Here is a 16427-nt window from a genome sequence, read left to right on the forward strand (position 1 = left end):
TGATGTCACCCCCTGCGGGGTCGACACCTGAGTGGATGGATATGTGGAAGGAAGTACGTGACAGTGTCAACTCCTTACACAAAAGATTTGACGACATGACAGATGTGGGACAGCCGGCTTCTCAGCCCGTGCCTGCCCAGGCATCTCAAAAGCCATCGGGGGCCCTAAAACGCCCGCTACCGCAGATGGCAGATACAGACGTCGACACGGATACTGACTCCAGTGTCGACGACGGTGAGACCACGGTACATTCCAATAGGGCCATCCGTTACATGATTACGGCAATGAAAGATGTGTTGCACATTTCTGATCTTTACCCAGGTACCACAAAAAAGGGTATTATGTTTTGGGAGAAAAAGCAACCAGTGGTTTTTCCCCCATCTGATGAGTTGAATGAAGGCGCTCACACGCTTGTCAAAAAAGGTGGCACTACCGTCTCCGGATACGGCCGCCCTAAAGGAGCCTGCAGATAGAAAGCAGGAGGCTATCCTGAAGTCTGTGTATACACACTCAGGTTTTATACTGCGACCGGCTATTGCTTCAGCATGGATGTGCAGTGGTGCAGCCGCGTGGTCAGATTCCCTGTCTGATAACATTGATACCCTGGACAGGGACACTATATTGCTAAACATAGAGCATATTAAGGATGCACTCTTATATATGAGAGATGCCCAGAGGGATATTTGCCGGCTGGCATCTAGAGTAAATGCAATGTCCATATCTGCCAGGAGGGTATTGTGGACCCGGCAATGGACAGGTGATGCAGATTCTAAAAGGCACATGGAGGTTTTGCCTTACAAAGGTGAGGAATTGTTTGGGGAGGGTCTCTCGGACCTTGTCTCCACAGCAACTGCTGGAAAGTCGACATTTTTACCCCATGTACCCTCACAGCCAAAGAAAGCACCGTATTATCAGGTACAGTCCTTTCGGCCACAGAAAGGCAAGCGGGTTAAAGGCGCGTCCTTTCTGCCCAGAGGCAGAGGCAGGGGGAAAAAGCTGCACCATACAGCCAGTTCCCAGGAGCAAAAGCCCTCTCCCGCTTCCTCTAAGTCCACCGCATGACGCTGGGGCTCCACAGGCGGAGCCAGGTGCGGTGGGGGCCCGTCTCCGGAACTTCAGCGACCAGTGGGCTCGCTCACAGGTAGATCCCTGGATTCTACAAGTGGTATCTCAGGGTTACAAGCTGGAATTCGAGACGTCTCCCCCTCGCCGTTTCCTCAAATCAGCTTTGCCAACAACTCCCCTAGACAGGGAGGCAGTGCTGGACGCAATTCACAAGCTGTACTCTCAGCAGGTGATAATCAAGGTACCCCTCCTGCAACAGGGAAGGGGTTATTATTCCACGTTGTTTGTGGTACCGAAACCGGACGGTTCGGTGAGACCCATTTTAAATCTAAAATCACTGAACACTTACATAAGAAGGTTCAAGTTCAAAATGGAATCGCTCAGAGCGGTTATTGCGAGCCTGGACGAGGGGGATTACATGGTATCACTGGACATCAAGGATGCTTACCTGCATGTCCCCATTTACCCTCCTCACCAGGAGTACCTCAGATTTGTGGTACAGGACTGTCATTACCAATTCCAGACGTTGCCGTTTGGTCTATCCACGGCTCCGAGGGTATTTACCAAGGTAATGGCAGAAATGATGATACTCCTTCGAAAAAAGGGAGTCATAATTATCCCGTACTTGGACGATCTCCTTATAAAGGCGAGGTCCAGGGAACAGTTGTTGATCGGAGTAGCACTAGCTCAGACAGTGCTACAAGAGCACGGCTGGATCCTGAATATCCCGAAGTCGCAGCTGGTTCCTACAACGCGTCTACTGTTTCTCCCGGAGGAGAAGGCCAGGGAGTTGTCATCTCTTGTAAGAGACCTCCTAAAACCAAAACAGGTGTCGGTGCATCACTGCACGCGAGTCCTGGGAAAGATGGTAGCTTCTTACGAAGCAATTCCATTCGGCAGGTTCCATGCAAGAATCTTTCAGTGGGATCTGCTGGACAAGTGGTCCGGATCGCATCTTCAGATGCATCGGCTGATAACCTTGTCCCCAAGGGCCAGGGTGTCTCTACTGTGGTGGCTGCAGAGTGCTCATCTTCTAGAGGGCCGCAGATTCGGCATACAGGACTGGGTCCTAGTGACCACGGATGCCAGCCTTCGAGGCTGGGGGGCAGTCACTCAGGGAAGAAATTTCCAAGGACTATGGTCAAGTCAGGAGACTGCCCTACACATAAATATTCTGGAACTAAGGGCCATTTACAATGCCCTAAGTCAGGCAAGGCCCCTGCTTCAACACCAGCCGGTACTGATTCAGTCAGACAACATCACGGCGGTCGCCCATGTAAACCGACAGGGCGGCACAAGAAGCAGGATGGCGATGGCAGAAGCCACAAGGATTCTCCGTTGGGCGGAGAATCACGTGTTAGCACTGTCAGCAGTGTTCATTCCGGGAGTGGACAACTGGGAAGCAGACTTCCTCAGCAGGCACGACCTCCACCCGGGAGAGTGGGGACTTCATCCAGAAGTCTTCCAAATGATTGTACACCAGTGGGAAAGGCCACAGGTGGACATGATGGCGTCCCGCCTCAACAAAAAGCTAAAAAGATATTGCGCCAGGTCAAGGGACCCTCAGGCGATAGCTGTGGAAGCTCTGGTAACACCGTGGGTGTACCAGTCGGTGTATGTGTTCCCTCCTCTGCCTCTCATACCCAAGGTACTGAGAATAATAAGAAAGAGAGGAGTATGAACTATACTCGTGGTTCCGGATTGGCCAAGAAGATCTTGGTACCCAGAACTTCAAGAAATGATCTCAGAGGACCCATGGCCTCTGCCGCTCAGACAGGACCTGCTGCAGCAGGGACCCTGTCTGTTCCAAGACTTACCGCGGCTGCGTTTGACGGCATGGCGGTTGAACACCGGATCCTAAAGGAAAAAGGCATTCCGGAGGAAGTCATTCCTACGCTGATTAAGGCGAGGAAAGATGTGACCGTAACACATTATCACCGTATTTGGCGAAAATATGTTGCTTGGTGTGAGGCCAGAAAGCATCAGCGGATTTGTGCTCCCCGCCAGCCGTTTTTCATTTCCACCTTCAGGCTGTGTGTATAAGGTGTATATGTAACATAAATGCATTCTGTGCTTAGACTTAGGTCCCATCACCATGATATCTCATTATGGTATGCAATTATTCCAAACTACGGAAAAATCCGATATCCAAAATACCTCTGGTCCCAAGCATTTTGGATAAGGGATACTCAACCTGTATAACCCATCTCTTGTATTGTTGTTGCAATGATATCTGTATACTTGTGCTGACAAAAGTGGCACCTTCCTTCTGATTTTCCAGTCATGGCAGCTTTCTGCATTAACTGATTGCAAAAAGAATTGACCTCATACCAACAATGAATGACCTCTGACCAGCCAACATTGGGAAACTGTAAAACAGGAAATTGGGTGTGGCTACAGTACACTGAGAGTATGATTGTGGCATAGTGCTTTCTGGGCCCTAATACATAGGGTTGTGCCTCCTAATATTTTACCCCTGTTTTTGCAGCATATCTTTTGTTTTTTCGCACTTGGCATATGCCAAAACAGAGCATGAGCAAGCATTCTTAGACGGGGGAATGCAATGGAAGGGCTATTTAAAGTTGGTGGCACAAAACTGAATGGGTGTGGACAGCAAAGGGTGTGGCTAGCTACAAAAGGAGTATAAGTATAATAAGAAATCTGCATAGGTCTAGAATAAAAATAACAACAAGAATGCCAAAACTGGTATTCTGGTTATAGTTATAGTTTAAAATCAGATAAGTAATACATTTTGGATAGCATGGATACAGCATTGTAAACACCGAAATGTAATTAGGGTGAGGGAAAACCCCATTTTTAGTGAGTGTTGTATTACCCACCATATAATGCAGTGAGTGTTAAAGTACCTGCCATATAATGCACAGAACATTGCAGTGACCTCTGTTTTATTCAGATACTGTAACAATGCAGCGATCACCATATAATGCAGAGAGCATTGCAATGGCCACCATATAATGCAGAGTGTCGCATTCCTGTCATATAATGCAGACAACATCAGTGACTGACAAATAATATGAATACTCCCCTCACACACACATTCAATATTAATACAACCTACACACACACACACACACACACACACACACACACACACACACACACACACACACACACACACACACACATTAATACTCCAACCCCACCACAGACAGTATTAAGAGACTCCACCCCCCATAGAAAATTAATACACGATTACATACTGTAAATATACCACCCCCCTAACATAAAAACATAGAAATGTACAATTTGACGGCAGATAAGATCCACTTGGCCCATATAGTCTGCCCCTTTTTTTATCCTTTAGGTAATCTCAACCCTTTTTGAACCTTTATTCAAACATTTATCATTAGTATAGACTATTTCTTGAAATTTTTTGTCAATGCTCTTTTTTGAGATAATCATGATCAAAAATGTCCGTTTTAATTTGAAAAAAGTTTTTCCCTCACAAAGCGTATTTAAAAAAACAGTAAAAAGCTGCTATGGTGATTTGAAAATATGCTGGTCATGTGTTTTTGACAGATTTTTGAAAACTTTACGTAGCCATATTTTGGAAACGGCACGAGATATTTAAATAATATTTTGTATTTTTCTTAGACTACATATATACTCCTCCATATACCAAATTTTATCAAAATCTGAGCTGGTGAGGTAAAATCAGTGTGTTGATTTGACACGGAATGACCCCAGAGAACATCCAGATGGATGCAATACAAAACATACAGCATTCATGTGATCACTAAGCACAACAGAAAGCATCCCAGTGAATGACGGTATCCGGACTCTAGGTCGACACCAATTAGGTCGACACCCATCGGTCGACAGTGGATAGGTCGACACTAGAAATAGGTCAACACGGCCATTAGGTCGACATGGACAAGGTCGACATGCAAAAAGGTCAACATGAGTTGTTGTTTTTTTTATTATTATTCATACTTTATGGTCCACGTTGACTACGACTGGGAACGGCAACCTGTGCCGAGCGCAGCATGGTGATCAAAGCGAGCCATGCAAGGGGATGCGGTGCACTAATTGGCGTTCCCAGTCACCTGACGGAGCAAACGTCACAAACCCCCCATAAAAAACTCATGTCGACCTTTGTCCATGTCGACCTAATGGCTGTGTCGACCTATTTCTAGTGTCGCCCTACCCATTGTCGACCAATGGGTGTCGACCTAATTGGTGTCGACTTTGAGTCCCATACCCGTGACTGACATAAAATACAGAAAGCATCACAGTGACCACCATACCACATCACATTGACTGCCACACAGTACAGACAACATAACAGTGACTACCATACAGTACAGACAGTATGCCAGATGACATCCAAGTGACTGCCATAAAATACAGGCAGCATACCAGTGATCACCATTAACTGTATATACTGTAGCATGCCAGTAACAACCATAGAGCACATACACAGTGGTGCAAGTATGCAGGTACCCTTAACAATTTGGCAGCAGGTACGCAGTACCACCCACTGCACACTTTGCACCTGTGACTGCCATTACTGCAATTATAATGCGCTGCCGAACAACAAAACCATGGTGTTCCGCAGCATGATATTGCCTCCCACTTTGTCAGGGCTTCAGGGAACGTGACGGTGATGTCATGAGATCACATCATGCTTCCTTTCCTGGCGGCCGCGGCTGGCACGAAGAGAGGAGCCTGGGGACTGGGCTGGGTGCCTTTTCCCGCAGTGTCCAGCTGTTTCCCTTCACCCGCAGGGCCATCTTAACAGTAGTGTAGGCCCCTGGGCACAGCAATGCACTGGGCCCCCTACCCATCCTTCAGAGGTAGGCGTGTGGATGCTGTCAGCGGCAGCTTTGATGTCCCGCGGGAGTTAGAGGGTGCTCTATCTTCTGCTCAGCATGTAGGACCTGGAGCAATAAATTCTGCTAATTTCGCCTTTACTGCACAGATGGGGCTAAACTATAGAAGGTGGCATTGGGCTGAATGAAGGGGCCCTGGTACATAACTTCCAGGGTGGTAGGGGGTGTTTAACACGTAGGGAAGGGGTGGATAGTGGAGTGGGCTTAATATTTATAATTTTTTGGTGGGAGGGCAGCTTGCTTGACTGCAGATATCTCAAGTTCCTGAAAATATATTTCTTAGCTTTAAATGGGATACAAAACTAGAGAGTCCCACCTTTCAGATAGTTCTGGGGAATTGGGGTTCAGAGTTCAGGAGCCAGAGCAATTCACCAATGAAATTCTAAAACTGCATACTAGCCGTGTGGAGCTGGAGCAGGGACCATCTGCTTGAAGGTTGATATCTCTGGTTTTGGGCATAGTAGAGAAAAGCTGCCAGTGTACACTGAAAGGGGAGAGTCACAGCTTTTGGATTATACTCAGACAAACTCTAAATTAGACAGAACCGGATATATCCGGCTGGGAAGAGCAATTAACAGGCTTGGATGGGGAACACTGCTTTCAAGTCGGATATCTCCGGTTCCCCAGGGCCGATTTTCAAAAATCTGGTACCCCTGGAAAGAGGGGACCCTCAGCTATCAGCCTAGGGCCCTTATACTCCTAGGGCCCTTGGGCAAGAGCCCATTGAGCCCATACGAAAAGACGGCCCTGTTCACCCGGCTCGAGTGACGCATCGGCAGTGAGCGGCTTTTGTTCTTCACAGGCTGGACTACTGGGCATGCCTCTGGCTTCATTGTGTGGGGTAATTAATTTTTTAATATAATGTGGGACACTACTATATATGTCTATTATTATGGGGCATTACTATGTATTTCTAGTTTAATGTGGGACACTACTATATATGTCTATTATTATGGGGCATTAATATATATTTCTATTGTAATGTGGGACTCTACTATATATGTCTATTATTATGGGGCATTACTATATATTTCTATTGTAATGTGGACACTACTATATATTTCTATTATTATTGGGGCATTACTATATATTTATATTGTAATGTAGGACACTACTATATATTTCTATTTTACCGGGGCACTACTACAGTATATATTCCTGTTACAATGGGGGCATTACTATGTATTTTTATTAATTTGAGGGCATTACAATGTATTTCTCTTATACTGGGGGAATTGCAATATATTTATATTATACTGGGGGCATTACAATATATTTATATTATACTGGGGATATTACTATATATTTCTAGTAGAGAGGTGCGGCGGGCACTTTTCATCTTTTGTGTTTTGGTTTTGGTTCCATGCTCGTGTTTTGGATCTGGATTGGTTTTGCCAAAACCACTCTTTCATGTTTTGGTTTTGAATCTGGATGATTTTTGAAAAAAACAAAACATAAAAACATATAAAATCACAGAATTTGGGGTAATTTTGATCCTACAGTATTATTAACCTCAATATCATTCATTTCCACTAATTTCCAGTCTATTCTGAACACCTCACAATATTTTTTTTAGGCCAAAAGGTTGCACCGAGGTGGCTGTATGACTAAGCTAAGTGACACAAGTGTGCGTCACAAACACCTGGCCCATCTAGGAGTGGCACTGCAGTGGCAGACAGGATTGCACTTAAAAAAAAATTAGTCCCGAAACAGCACATGATGCAAAGAAAAAAAGAGGTGCACCAAGGTTGCTGGATGGCTAAGCTAAGCGACACAAGTGTGCGGCACAAACACCTGGCCCATCTAGGAGTGGCACTGCAGTGGCAGACAGGATGGCACTTAAAAAAAACTAGTCCCCAAACAGCATATCATTCCAATAAGTAAAAGAGGTATAATGAGGTAGCTGTATGGCTAAGCTAAGCGACACAAGTGTGCGGCACAAACACCTGGCCCATCTAGGGTTGGCACTGCAGTCCCACTGCACTAATGGCGGACACTGGACGCACGTCTAACACCAACATAGTTATCAAGGCCTCAGTTATCCGCTTTGCAACAGGATGACCGCTGTCATATTTCATCTTCCTTGCAAAGGACTGTTGGACAGTAATACAGTACAGTAGTACAAGTGGTCTTCCGACTTCCCCTCTGGGATGACCATCGATTCCCAGCAGACACATCAGCAGCGGCAGCAGCAGCAGTAGGAGGAAGTGCTTCTTGATCTTTCAGTGTTTTACCCTCCAAATTTTTGTTCTCCATTATTTTTCTGGAGTTATATAACAAAATGCACCAAAGGAGAGCGTACCTCTACACCACACAGGGCAAACCCTGTAAAAATTATTTGGATTAAATATTAATAACCCCTTTATTTGGAGAAAATAATATACAGCACAGGACAACACCACTGAACTTATATAGCAGCACCACTGGACTGGACTTATACGGCAGTACCACTGGACTGGATTTATACGCCAGTACCACTGGTTCTATACGGCAGTACCACTGGACATATACGTCAGTATCACTGGACTTATACGGCAGTTTCACTGGATTGATACAGCAGTATCACTGGACTGGATTTATACGACAATACCACTGGACATATACAGCAGTATCACTGTATTTATACGGCAGTCTCACTGGACTTATACGGCAGTCTCACTGGATTTATACAGCAGTATCACTGGACTAGATTTATACGGCAGTACCACTGGACATATACGGCAGTAGCACTGGACATATACGGAAGTATCACTGGATTTATACAGCAGTATCACTGGACTTATATGGCAGTATAACTGGACTGGATTTATACGCCAGTACCACTGGATTTATATGGCAGTACCACTGGACATATACGGCAGTATCACTGGAATTATACGGCAGTTTCACTGGATTGATACGGCAGTATCACTGGACTGGATTTATATGCCAGTACGACTGGATTTATACGGCAGTACTACTGGACATATACAGCAGTATCACTGGAATTATATGGCAGTACCACTGGACATACACGGTAGTATCACTGGATTTGTACGGCAGTACCACTGGACATATACGGCAGTATCACTGGATTTATACGGCAGTATCACTGGACATATACGGCAGTATCATTGGACATATACGGCAGTACCACTGGACTGGATTTATACGACAGTATCACTGGACATATACGGCAGTATCACTGGACTTATACGGCAGTACTACTGGACTTATACGGCAGCACAGGAACACCACCACTGGACTGATGCAGCACAACACAGCACCACTGGACTGGACTTATATAGCAGCACTGGACATATGGCAGCAGAGGACACCACAACTGTGACTGGACTGATGCAGCACAATACACCACCACTGAACTGATGCAACACAAGACAGCACAGCACCACTGGACTGGACTTATACAGCTACACTTGACATATTGCAGCAGAGGACACCACTACTGTGACTGGACTGATGCAGCATAAGACACTACACTGGACTGAGCAGCACAAGACAGCACTGGAATCACCACCCCACTTTCCCTCCCGCACACACACTGAGGAGGGAGACACGTCCTTTCACTACACTCTCCTATTCCAGAGTGAAAATGGCGGCGACGTGCGGCTCCATTTATGGAATCCAAAACCCGTGAGAATCCGACAGCGGGATGATGACGTTTTGCCTCGTTCTGGTTTCCGAGTCAGGCGAGAAAACATGAGCTGGGCTCGGGTAATGAAGTCCGGTAGTGTTTGGTTCTCAGGGAACCGAACCCGCTCATTTCTAATTTGTAGGCTTGCCTCCAGAGTGCAAAGAAAAGGTACTATGCTGTGTGGCCACACCCCTAGTGTAATGTAGCCACTCCCCCTTGTGTAATGTGGTCGTGCCCCCTCATGACACGTGACCACACCCATTTTTTGTCCCACTCAGTACCACTAAGAAAAGATTTCTACTTGTACCACTGCACATACAGCATGCTAGTGTTCCAAATACAGTACATATGGCATCCCAATGAGAGAGAACTGATTGCTGCTGTTCAGCGGTTTCAGTACTTGCTGTTGGGCTGCAGAGGATCAAGAGAGGATACTGCCACTGAGCAGCAGCTGTCAGTTCTCTCCCTACATGATGTGCTGGTGGGGTGGTGTAATGCCCATACTGATTGCCCCTCATTGCTCCCCCCTTACCTTGTGCAGTGCCTGGCACCAATACTCCTTTATTCCTTTTCAAAGAGGGCATAGCCACACCTCAGTGATTTGGCCATGCTCCTGCAGTACCCAGGTCCTAACCAAAGACACACATACAGTATATACATACATGCATACTAGAGTCATTTTATTAGAAGCGGTTGGCCTATCAGTGTGTTTTTGGATTGTGGGGGGAAACCGGAGCACCCATATGAAATCTGTGCAAAAATAGTGAGAGCCTACAAACACCACACAGATAAGCCCCTAGTCTAAAGCAAACCCATGAACCCAATGCTGTGTGGCAGCAATGATAATGACTTTGCCACTTATTACACAATAGTATTACAAAGACATGCATTATTATCTGACAATGTTTTTGGTCTGAGCCCATAAGTTAATGAACTCTGTCCTACCTCTTCAGCTTTGGAAGATAATTTAACTATGAAACGGTGCCAAATTAAATTTATCTGGTGTCTATACAATTAACTTGGATGTGAGACATAGATCACATATATTTATTTTTTGGTCATATTTTATAATGTGATATCTTGTATTACACCAGCTGGTTTACTTATAGTGGTGAGTGGTGAACATATTATCCATGGGGGTAATTCCAAGTTGATCGCAGCAGGATTTTTGATAGCAATTGGGCAAAACCATGTGCACTGCAGGGGAGGCAGATATAACATGTGCAGAGAGAGTTAGATTTGGGTGGGGTGTGTTCAATCTGCAATCTAATTTGCAGTGTAAAAATAAAGCAGCCAGTATTTACCCTGCACAGAAATAAAATAACCCACCCAAATCTTACTCTCTCTACACGTTATATCTGCCTCCCCTGCAGTGCACATGGTTTTGCCCAATTGCTATCAAAAATCCTGCTGCGATCAACTTGGAATTACCCCCCATGTACAGTATACATTCTCAATTATACAGTATATATTAACTATTATATGTTTGAACATTAAAGGTGCAACAAGCAGCAAAGATACTCATGATGTCTTGTATGCCAGACAAAAGATCATCGTTGTAGCCAAAGCATTTGGACTGCAAGCCATTGATCTTGTTTACATAGACTACAAAGATGAAAAAGGGCTTCAGCAACAGGCAAAAGAAGGAGCCCTGATGGGATTCTCAGGTATGTATTCCTAATTATTAAAGAGCTGATTCTACTGTCTAATTAGTGATTGGCAAAATACTACACTGTGAGTCCTGCAAACAAATTCTGGGGTTATGACAGAAATACATTGTGCTTTATGTAATAGTTTTAACAACTACACAAATTTTTCTATCTATCTATCTATATCTATCTATCTATCTATCTATCTATCTATCTATCTATCTGTCTGTCTGTCTGTCTGTCTGTCTGTCTGTCTGTCTGTCTGTCTGTCCTATATAATAAAAGCCAACTCTGCTCCTCACTTCTGTTATGTGCTGAAAGTGAAACTGCAGGGAGATGTTGCTGTCTCCTAACCTGCTGCTGATCTGACTGTTTCACTCTGGCTGCATACGGAGAGAGGGGGCCAGGGAGAGAAAGTATGGGTAGGGACTGGGGACTGGGGAGTGGAGAGTGGGGTAGGGGAAGATAGGGACTGAGCGAGAAAGAAAGAGGGCAGGAGGGTTAGGGCAGAAAGGGACTGGGGATAGAGGGGGGTAGGGCCAGATAGGGCATGGGGGGAGAGAGAGAGAGAGAGAGAGAGGGGGGAGGGGTTTTGGTTAGATAGGGACTGGGGAGAGAGTGGAGTGGTAAGGGGGCAGATAGGGACAGTGGAGAGAGAAATGCAGATTTTTTTCAATATAGTCACCACTGTGTGACACAGACACACACACATTCCCTATGTACACTGCACCCCCCACCATATACTGCCCCTATATAGACACTGCACACCCATACCCCTCCATATAGTCCCCCCTTTATACAGGGCACCCCCTCCTCCATATACTGCTTCCACCATATACCGCAAACTCTGCACCCCCTCCTCGATATACTATGCTGCAACCCCAGGTTAGTAACCATCCTGGGACTCCGCAACAAATTGCAGCAATAACCAAGAACGGGTGCAGGAACCACCAGACGGTCCCGCATTGCTCAGAGCAGTGACCTCGGGGACATGTGTGCCCACCTACCATTGAGGGGAGAAGGTGAAGCAGTCTGGCAGGAAGAAGTGAGACCCTGTGTCGGGTGAGCAGTGCAGGGTTGGGGATGGAATCCTAGGGCGGCCGGGATCCCGGAGGTCAGAATATCAACACCGGGATCCCGGTCGCCAGAATGCCATCAGTGGGGCGATCGCTAGAAAGCCCCTTGCTGTGCTTGCCCATGAGTGGAAATAGCCGTGGTGCAGCTGTCGGCATTCTCGGCGGTCGGTATTGTTGTTTCTGGTTCTTGCTGGACCTGGACTGGCCCAGCCCAAGCTCAATATATGTGTCAGGAATCAGAAGTCATATGATCGCTTGTGAGAGAATAATCACACATGCAATGGAGATGATTCTCTTTAGGGCATCAGATACAATAACAGTTATATAGGCTTTGAGTTACATTGCATTACATTGGTTCCATTACATCCCCCAGTAAGCCCTCCCATTGGATATTCTGCTTAGCACTAAGATAAGAAACTGCATCTACAAGCTGTTCCTTGTTTTGGTACATATTGGTACAGGAATGTCAACATATCATCGTTGAAACTGTTTCAAGGGAAAGGGGACAGAAGTTTCTTTTCTCTGAATTGCACATTCCTTTCTTGTCCTTCACCGTCATGTAGTTAAGCAGATGGGTTAATTAATAACATACAGTATAAGAATTAGAAAATGGCTGCTAGTGTTAACTATAAATGAAGAACATAAAGTTGACTTTCTCAGGATCCCGGCGTCGGTATTCTAGTCGCTGGAATCCTGACTGCCGGGATAGCAACTACATCCCCAGCAACACACAACATCGCATTACAGCTTATCTAGTGTAGATCTTAATGCCATCAACATTTCGGGGTCAGTAATACCCTGTCATCAGGAAGACATAGATGAAAAAGGCACCATGCGCTTACCTTAAGACTCACCATGAAAACAAACATTAAACAGCGCCAGAAAACAGGTCTACATGACTTGAGGGATGAGCACCGTATTCCAATGACGTCACCCTCTCTTTGCCCCAGCGGTTTTTATGCCAACCTCTAGATGCTCCTGGGCTCCAAACACTGTAAAAAGAAGTGATAAAAGTAATGTGAGAATAGAAACTAAGAAGCATATAAAATAACAATATAGCAAGAGAACAATGCAAACAGCTATGAGCTACCAGAAAAAATAATATATATAGATACAATGGGGCAAAAAAGTATTTGGACAGCCACCGATTGTGCAAGTTGACCCACTTAAAAAGATGAGAGAGGTCTGTAATTTCCATCATAGGTACATTTCTACTGTGAAAGACAGAATCTGAAGGGAAAAAAATCAGGAAATCACATTGTATGATTTTGAAACAATTTACTTGTATATTCTTGTGGAAAATAAATATTTGGACACCTACCAAGCAGCAAGATTTCTGTCTCTCACAGACCTGTTACTTCTTCTTTAAGAAGCTCTTCTATCCTCCACTCGTTACCTGTATTAAGGGTACCTGTTTGAACTGGTTATCTGTATAAAAGACACCTGTCCACACCCTCAAACAGTCAGACTGCTACCTCTCCACCATGGCCAAAACCAGAGAGCTGTCTAAGGACACCAGGGACAAAATTGTAGAGCTACACAAGGCTGGGATGAGCTACTCGACAATAGGCAAGCAGCTTGGTGAGAAGAGATCAACTGTTGGCGCAATTATAAAAAAATGGAAGAAATACAAGATCACTGACAATCTCCCTTGACCTGGGGCTCCATACAAGATCTCACCTCGTGGGGGTATCAATGATCTTGAGAACAGTGAGTAATCAGCCCAGAACTACACGGGGGGGACCTGGTCAATGACCTCAAGAGAGCTGGGACCCCAGTCACAAAGGTTACCATTAGTAACACACTACGTCATCATGGATTGAAATCCTGCAGCGCCCGAAAGGTCCCCCTGCTTAAGCCAGCACATGTCCAGACCCGTTTAAAGTTTGCAAGTGACCATCTGGATGATCTAGAGGAGGATTGGGAGAATGTAATGTGGTCAGATGAGAGCAAAATCAAACTTTTTGGCATAAACTCCACTCGCCGTGTTTGGAGGGAGAAGAATGATGACTGGCATCCCAAGAACACCATACCCACTGTGAAGCATGGGGGTAAAACATCATGCTTTGGGGCTGCTTTTCTGCAAAGGGGACAGGACGACTGATCCGTATTAAGGAGAGGATGAATGGGGGGGCCATGTATCGTGAGATTTTGGACAAAAACCTCCTTCCCTCAGTAAGAGCATTGAAGATGGAACGTGGCTGGGTCTTCCAGCATGACAATGACCCCAAACAAACCACCCGGGCTACTAAGGAATGGCTCCGTAAGACGCATTTCAAGGTGCTGGAGTGACCTAGCCAGTCTCCAGTCCTCAACCCAATAGAAAATCTGTGGAGGGAGTTGAAAGTCTGTGTTGCCCGGCGACAGCCTCAAAACATGACAGATCTAGAGAAGATCTGCATGGAAGAGTGGGCCAAAATACCTGCTACAGTGTGTGCAAACCTGGTCAAGAACTACAGGAAACATTTGACCTCTGTAATTGCCAACCGAGGTTATATTACAAAGTATTGAGTTAAACTTTTTGATTGTCCAAATATACAAATAAATTGTTTAAAAATCATACAATGTGATTTCCTAGGTTTTTTTTTTTTCAGATTCTGTCTCTCACAGTTGAAGTGTATCTATGATGGAAATTACAGACCTCTCTCGTCTTTTTAAGTGGGTCAACTTGCACAATCGGTAGCTGTCCAAATACTTTTTTGCCCCACTGTATATCTGGACTATAAAAGAGAACAATATTATATAAAGTAGATATGTAGAAAACATAAAGTCTCAGATTTATCTATTAGAGCATAGAATTCCAGGCAATCCTTTTATTCCGGCCACTTGATAATATGGTATCAAGTCTAAAGATCCATGAAGCCTCTAATTTAACTTAAGCAGCTAGTCTATTGCCACCCCTTTTTAAATTCAAGGACTTGGTCTATAATTTTGTATTTCAACAAAGACAATTGATGACCCATATGCTTGAAATGAATAGCCACAAATGATTACATATATACTACAAAATGAACATTATATGAAAATATGTCTGCTATTAAACTGACAACCTGAATGGGGTTGACAAAAAATGTGACCGAGTGAGTAAATACCTGCAGGTAATGCAAAAGATACATAGGTAACAGCCAGGTTTCTTAATGGTTTCTTAATTATGTGGATTGTAATTGGTAATGTCCGCGTGGACCAATATGTCTCACAGATTGCATCCACTTTTATAGCAAGCCATCAGTCCAGAGTTCTGAAAAGTCATCAAGTCTTTGTCACTAGAAATTATAGGCCACAAAGCCTTACTTGCTCTAGGGATAACTGAACTAAATTAGTTGAGTAGTAGTCCATGTAAACACATTAGAGCTGTCACTTGTATCTTTAGGTTGTAATAGAGAATCACAGTTCATTCCCAACACTTTACGTTGGCTGGTCTCCAACTCTTTGAGTTTATGATCCCTAGATCTGAATTTATCAATAATTCTGTCCAACTGTAGGGGTGGATCATGATGATTACTAGTGATACTGGTATGGATAGTTTTTTAGTCTGGGACAACCATTTGTAGATATGTGTCATCTCACAGGCTCGCTTCACTCACCGCAAGGTTACTAAAGGTTATGATTTGTGACATGGATAGTAAAGGAAGGAAAAAGTCCAAAAACATGAAAAAACAAACAAAAGTGTTGAACATATGTGTGTCGACCATTGTCATGTTGGCCATATGAAACTGTCGTCCTTTTGCAGTGTCGGCATTTCAACCATTTGTCCATGTCAATCTTGTGCCTGTTAACCATATGGGGTTGACCAAATGTATGTCCACCTATAGTACGGATCCCAGCCACTACATAGACACCCAGGTCCTGGGAACCTTCTACATGTGGCTGGCTATTGGTGGTGAAACATACTTCTGTTTTAAATCTCTATTGATCCTCTCCCTGGTGGCACAGTATACTGCATAAGAGCTGGCTAACCCCTCACGTCTGTACCAAGTGAAACAGAAGGCAAGGCCAAATTAACAGTGGGCACAGCATAGTGCCAAATTTACAATGAACATGGGCCTTGTTCCCACCTATCGTACTAGGGCATTAAATTAACTTTCAATGTATTTCAGTGCCTACTAATACCAGGGCTTGTTGCCCTCTATGCTGACCACAGACCTAGTTC

The 16427-nt window shown here is 44.8% G+C and overlaps 1 protein-coding gene across 1 annotated transcript in view; it reads left to right on the forward strand.

Moving 5' to 3' along the window:
- CLYBL (citramalyl-CoA lyase) overlaps positions 1-16427 on the forward strand; it is a 986589-nt gene that overhangs the window by 855213 nt on the left and 114949 nt on the right. The window contains 1 exon segment of the mRNA XM_063953228.1: positions 11052-11219. Within this exon segment, the coding sequence (XP_063809298.1) occupies positions 11052-11219 (168 nt within the window).

Source organism: Pseudophryne corroboree, chromosome 2 (assembly GCF_028390025.1).
Source record: "Pseudophryne corroboree isolate aPseCor3 chromosome 2, aPseCor3.hap2, whole genome shotgun sequence".
NCBI lineage: Eukaryota > Metazoa > Chordata > Amphibia > Anura > Myobatrachidae > Pseudophryne > Pseudophryne corroboree.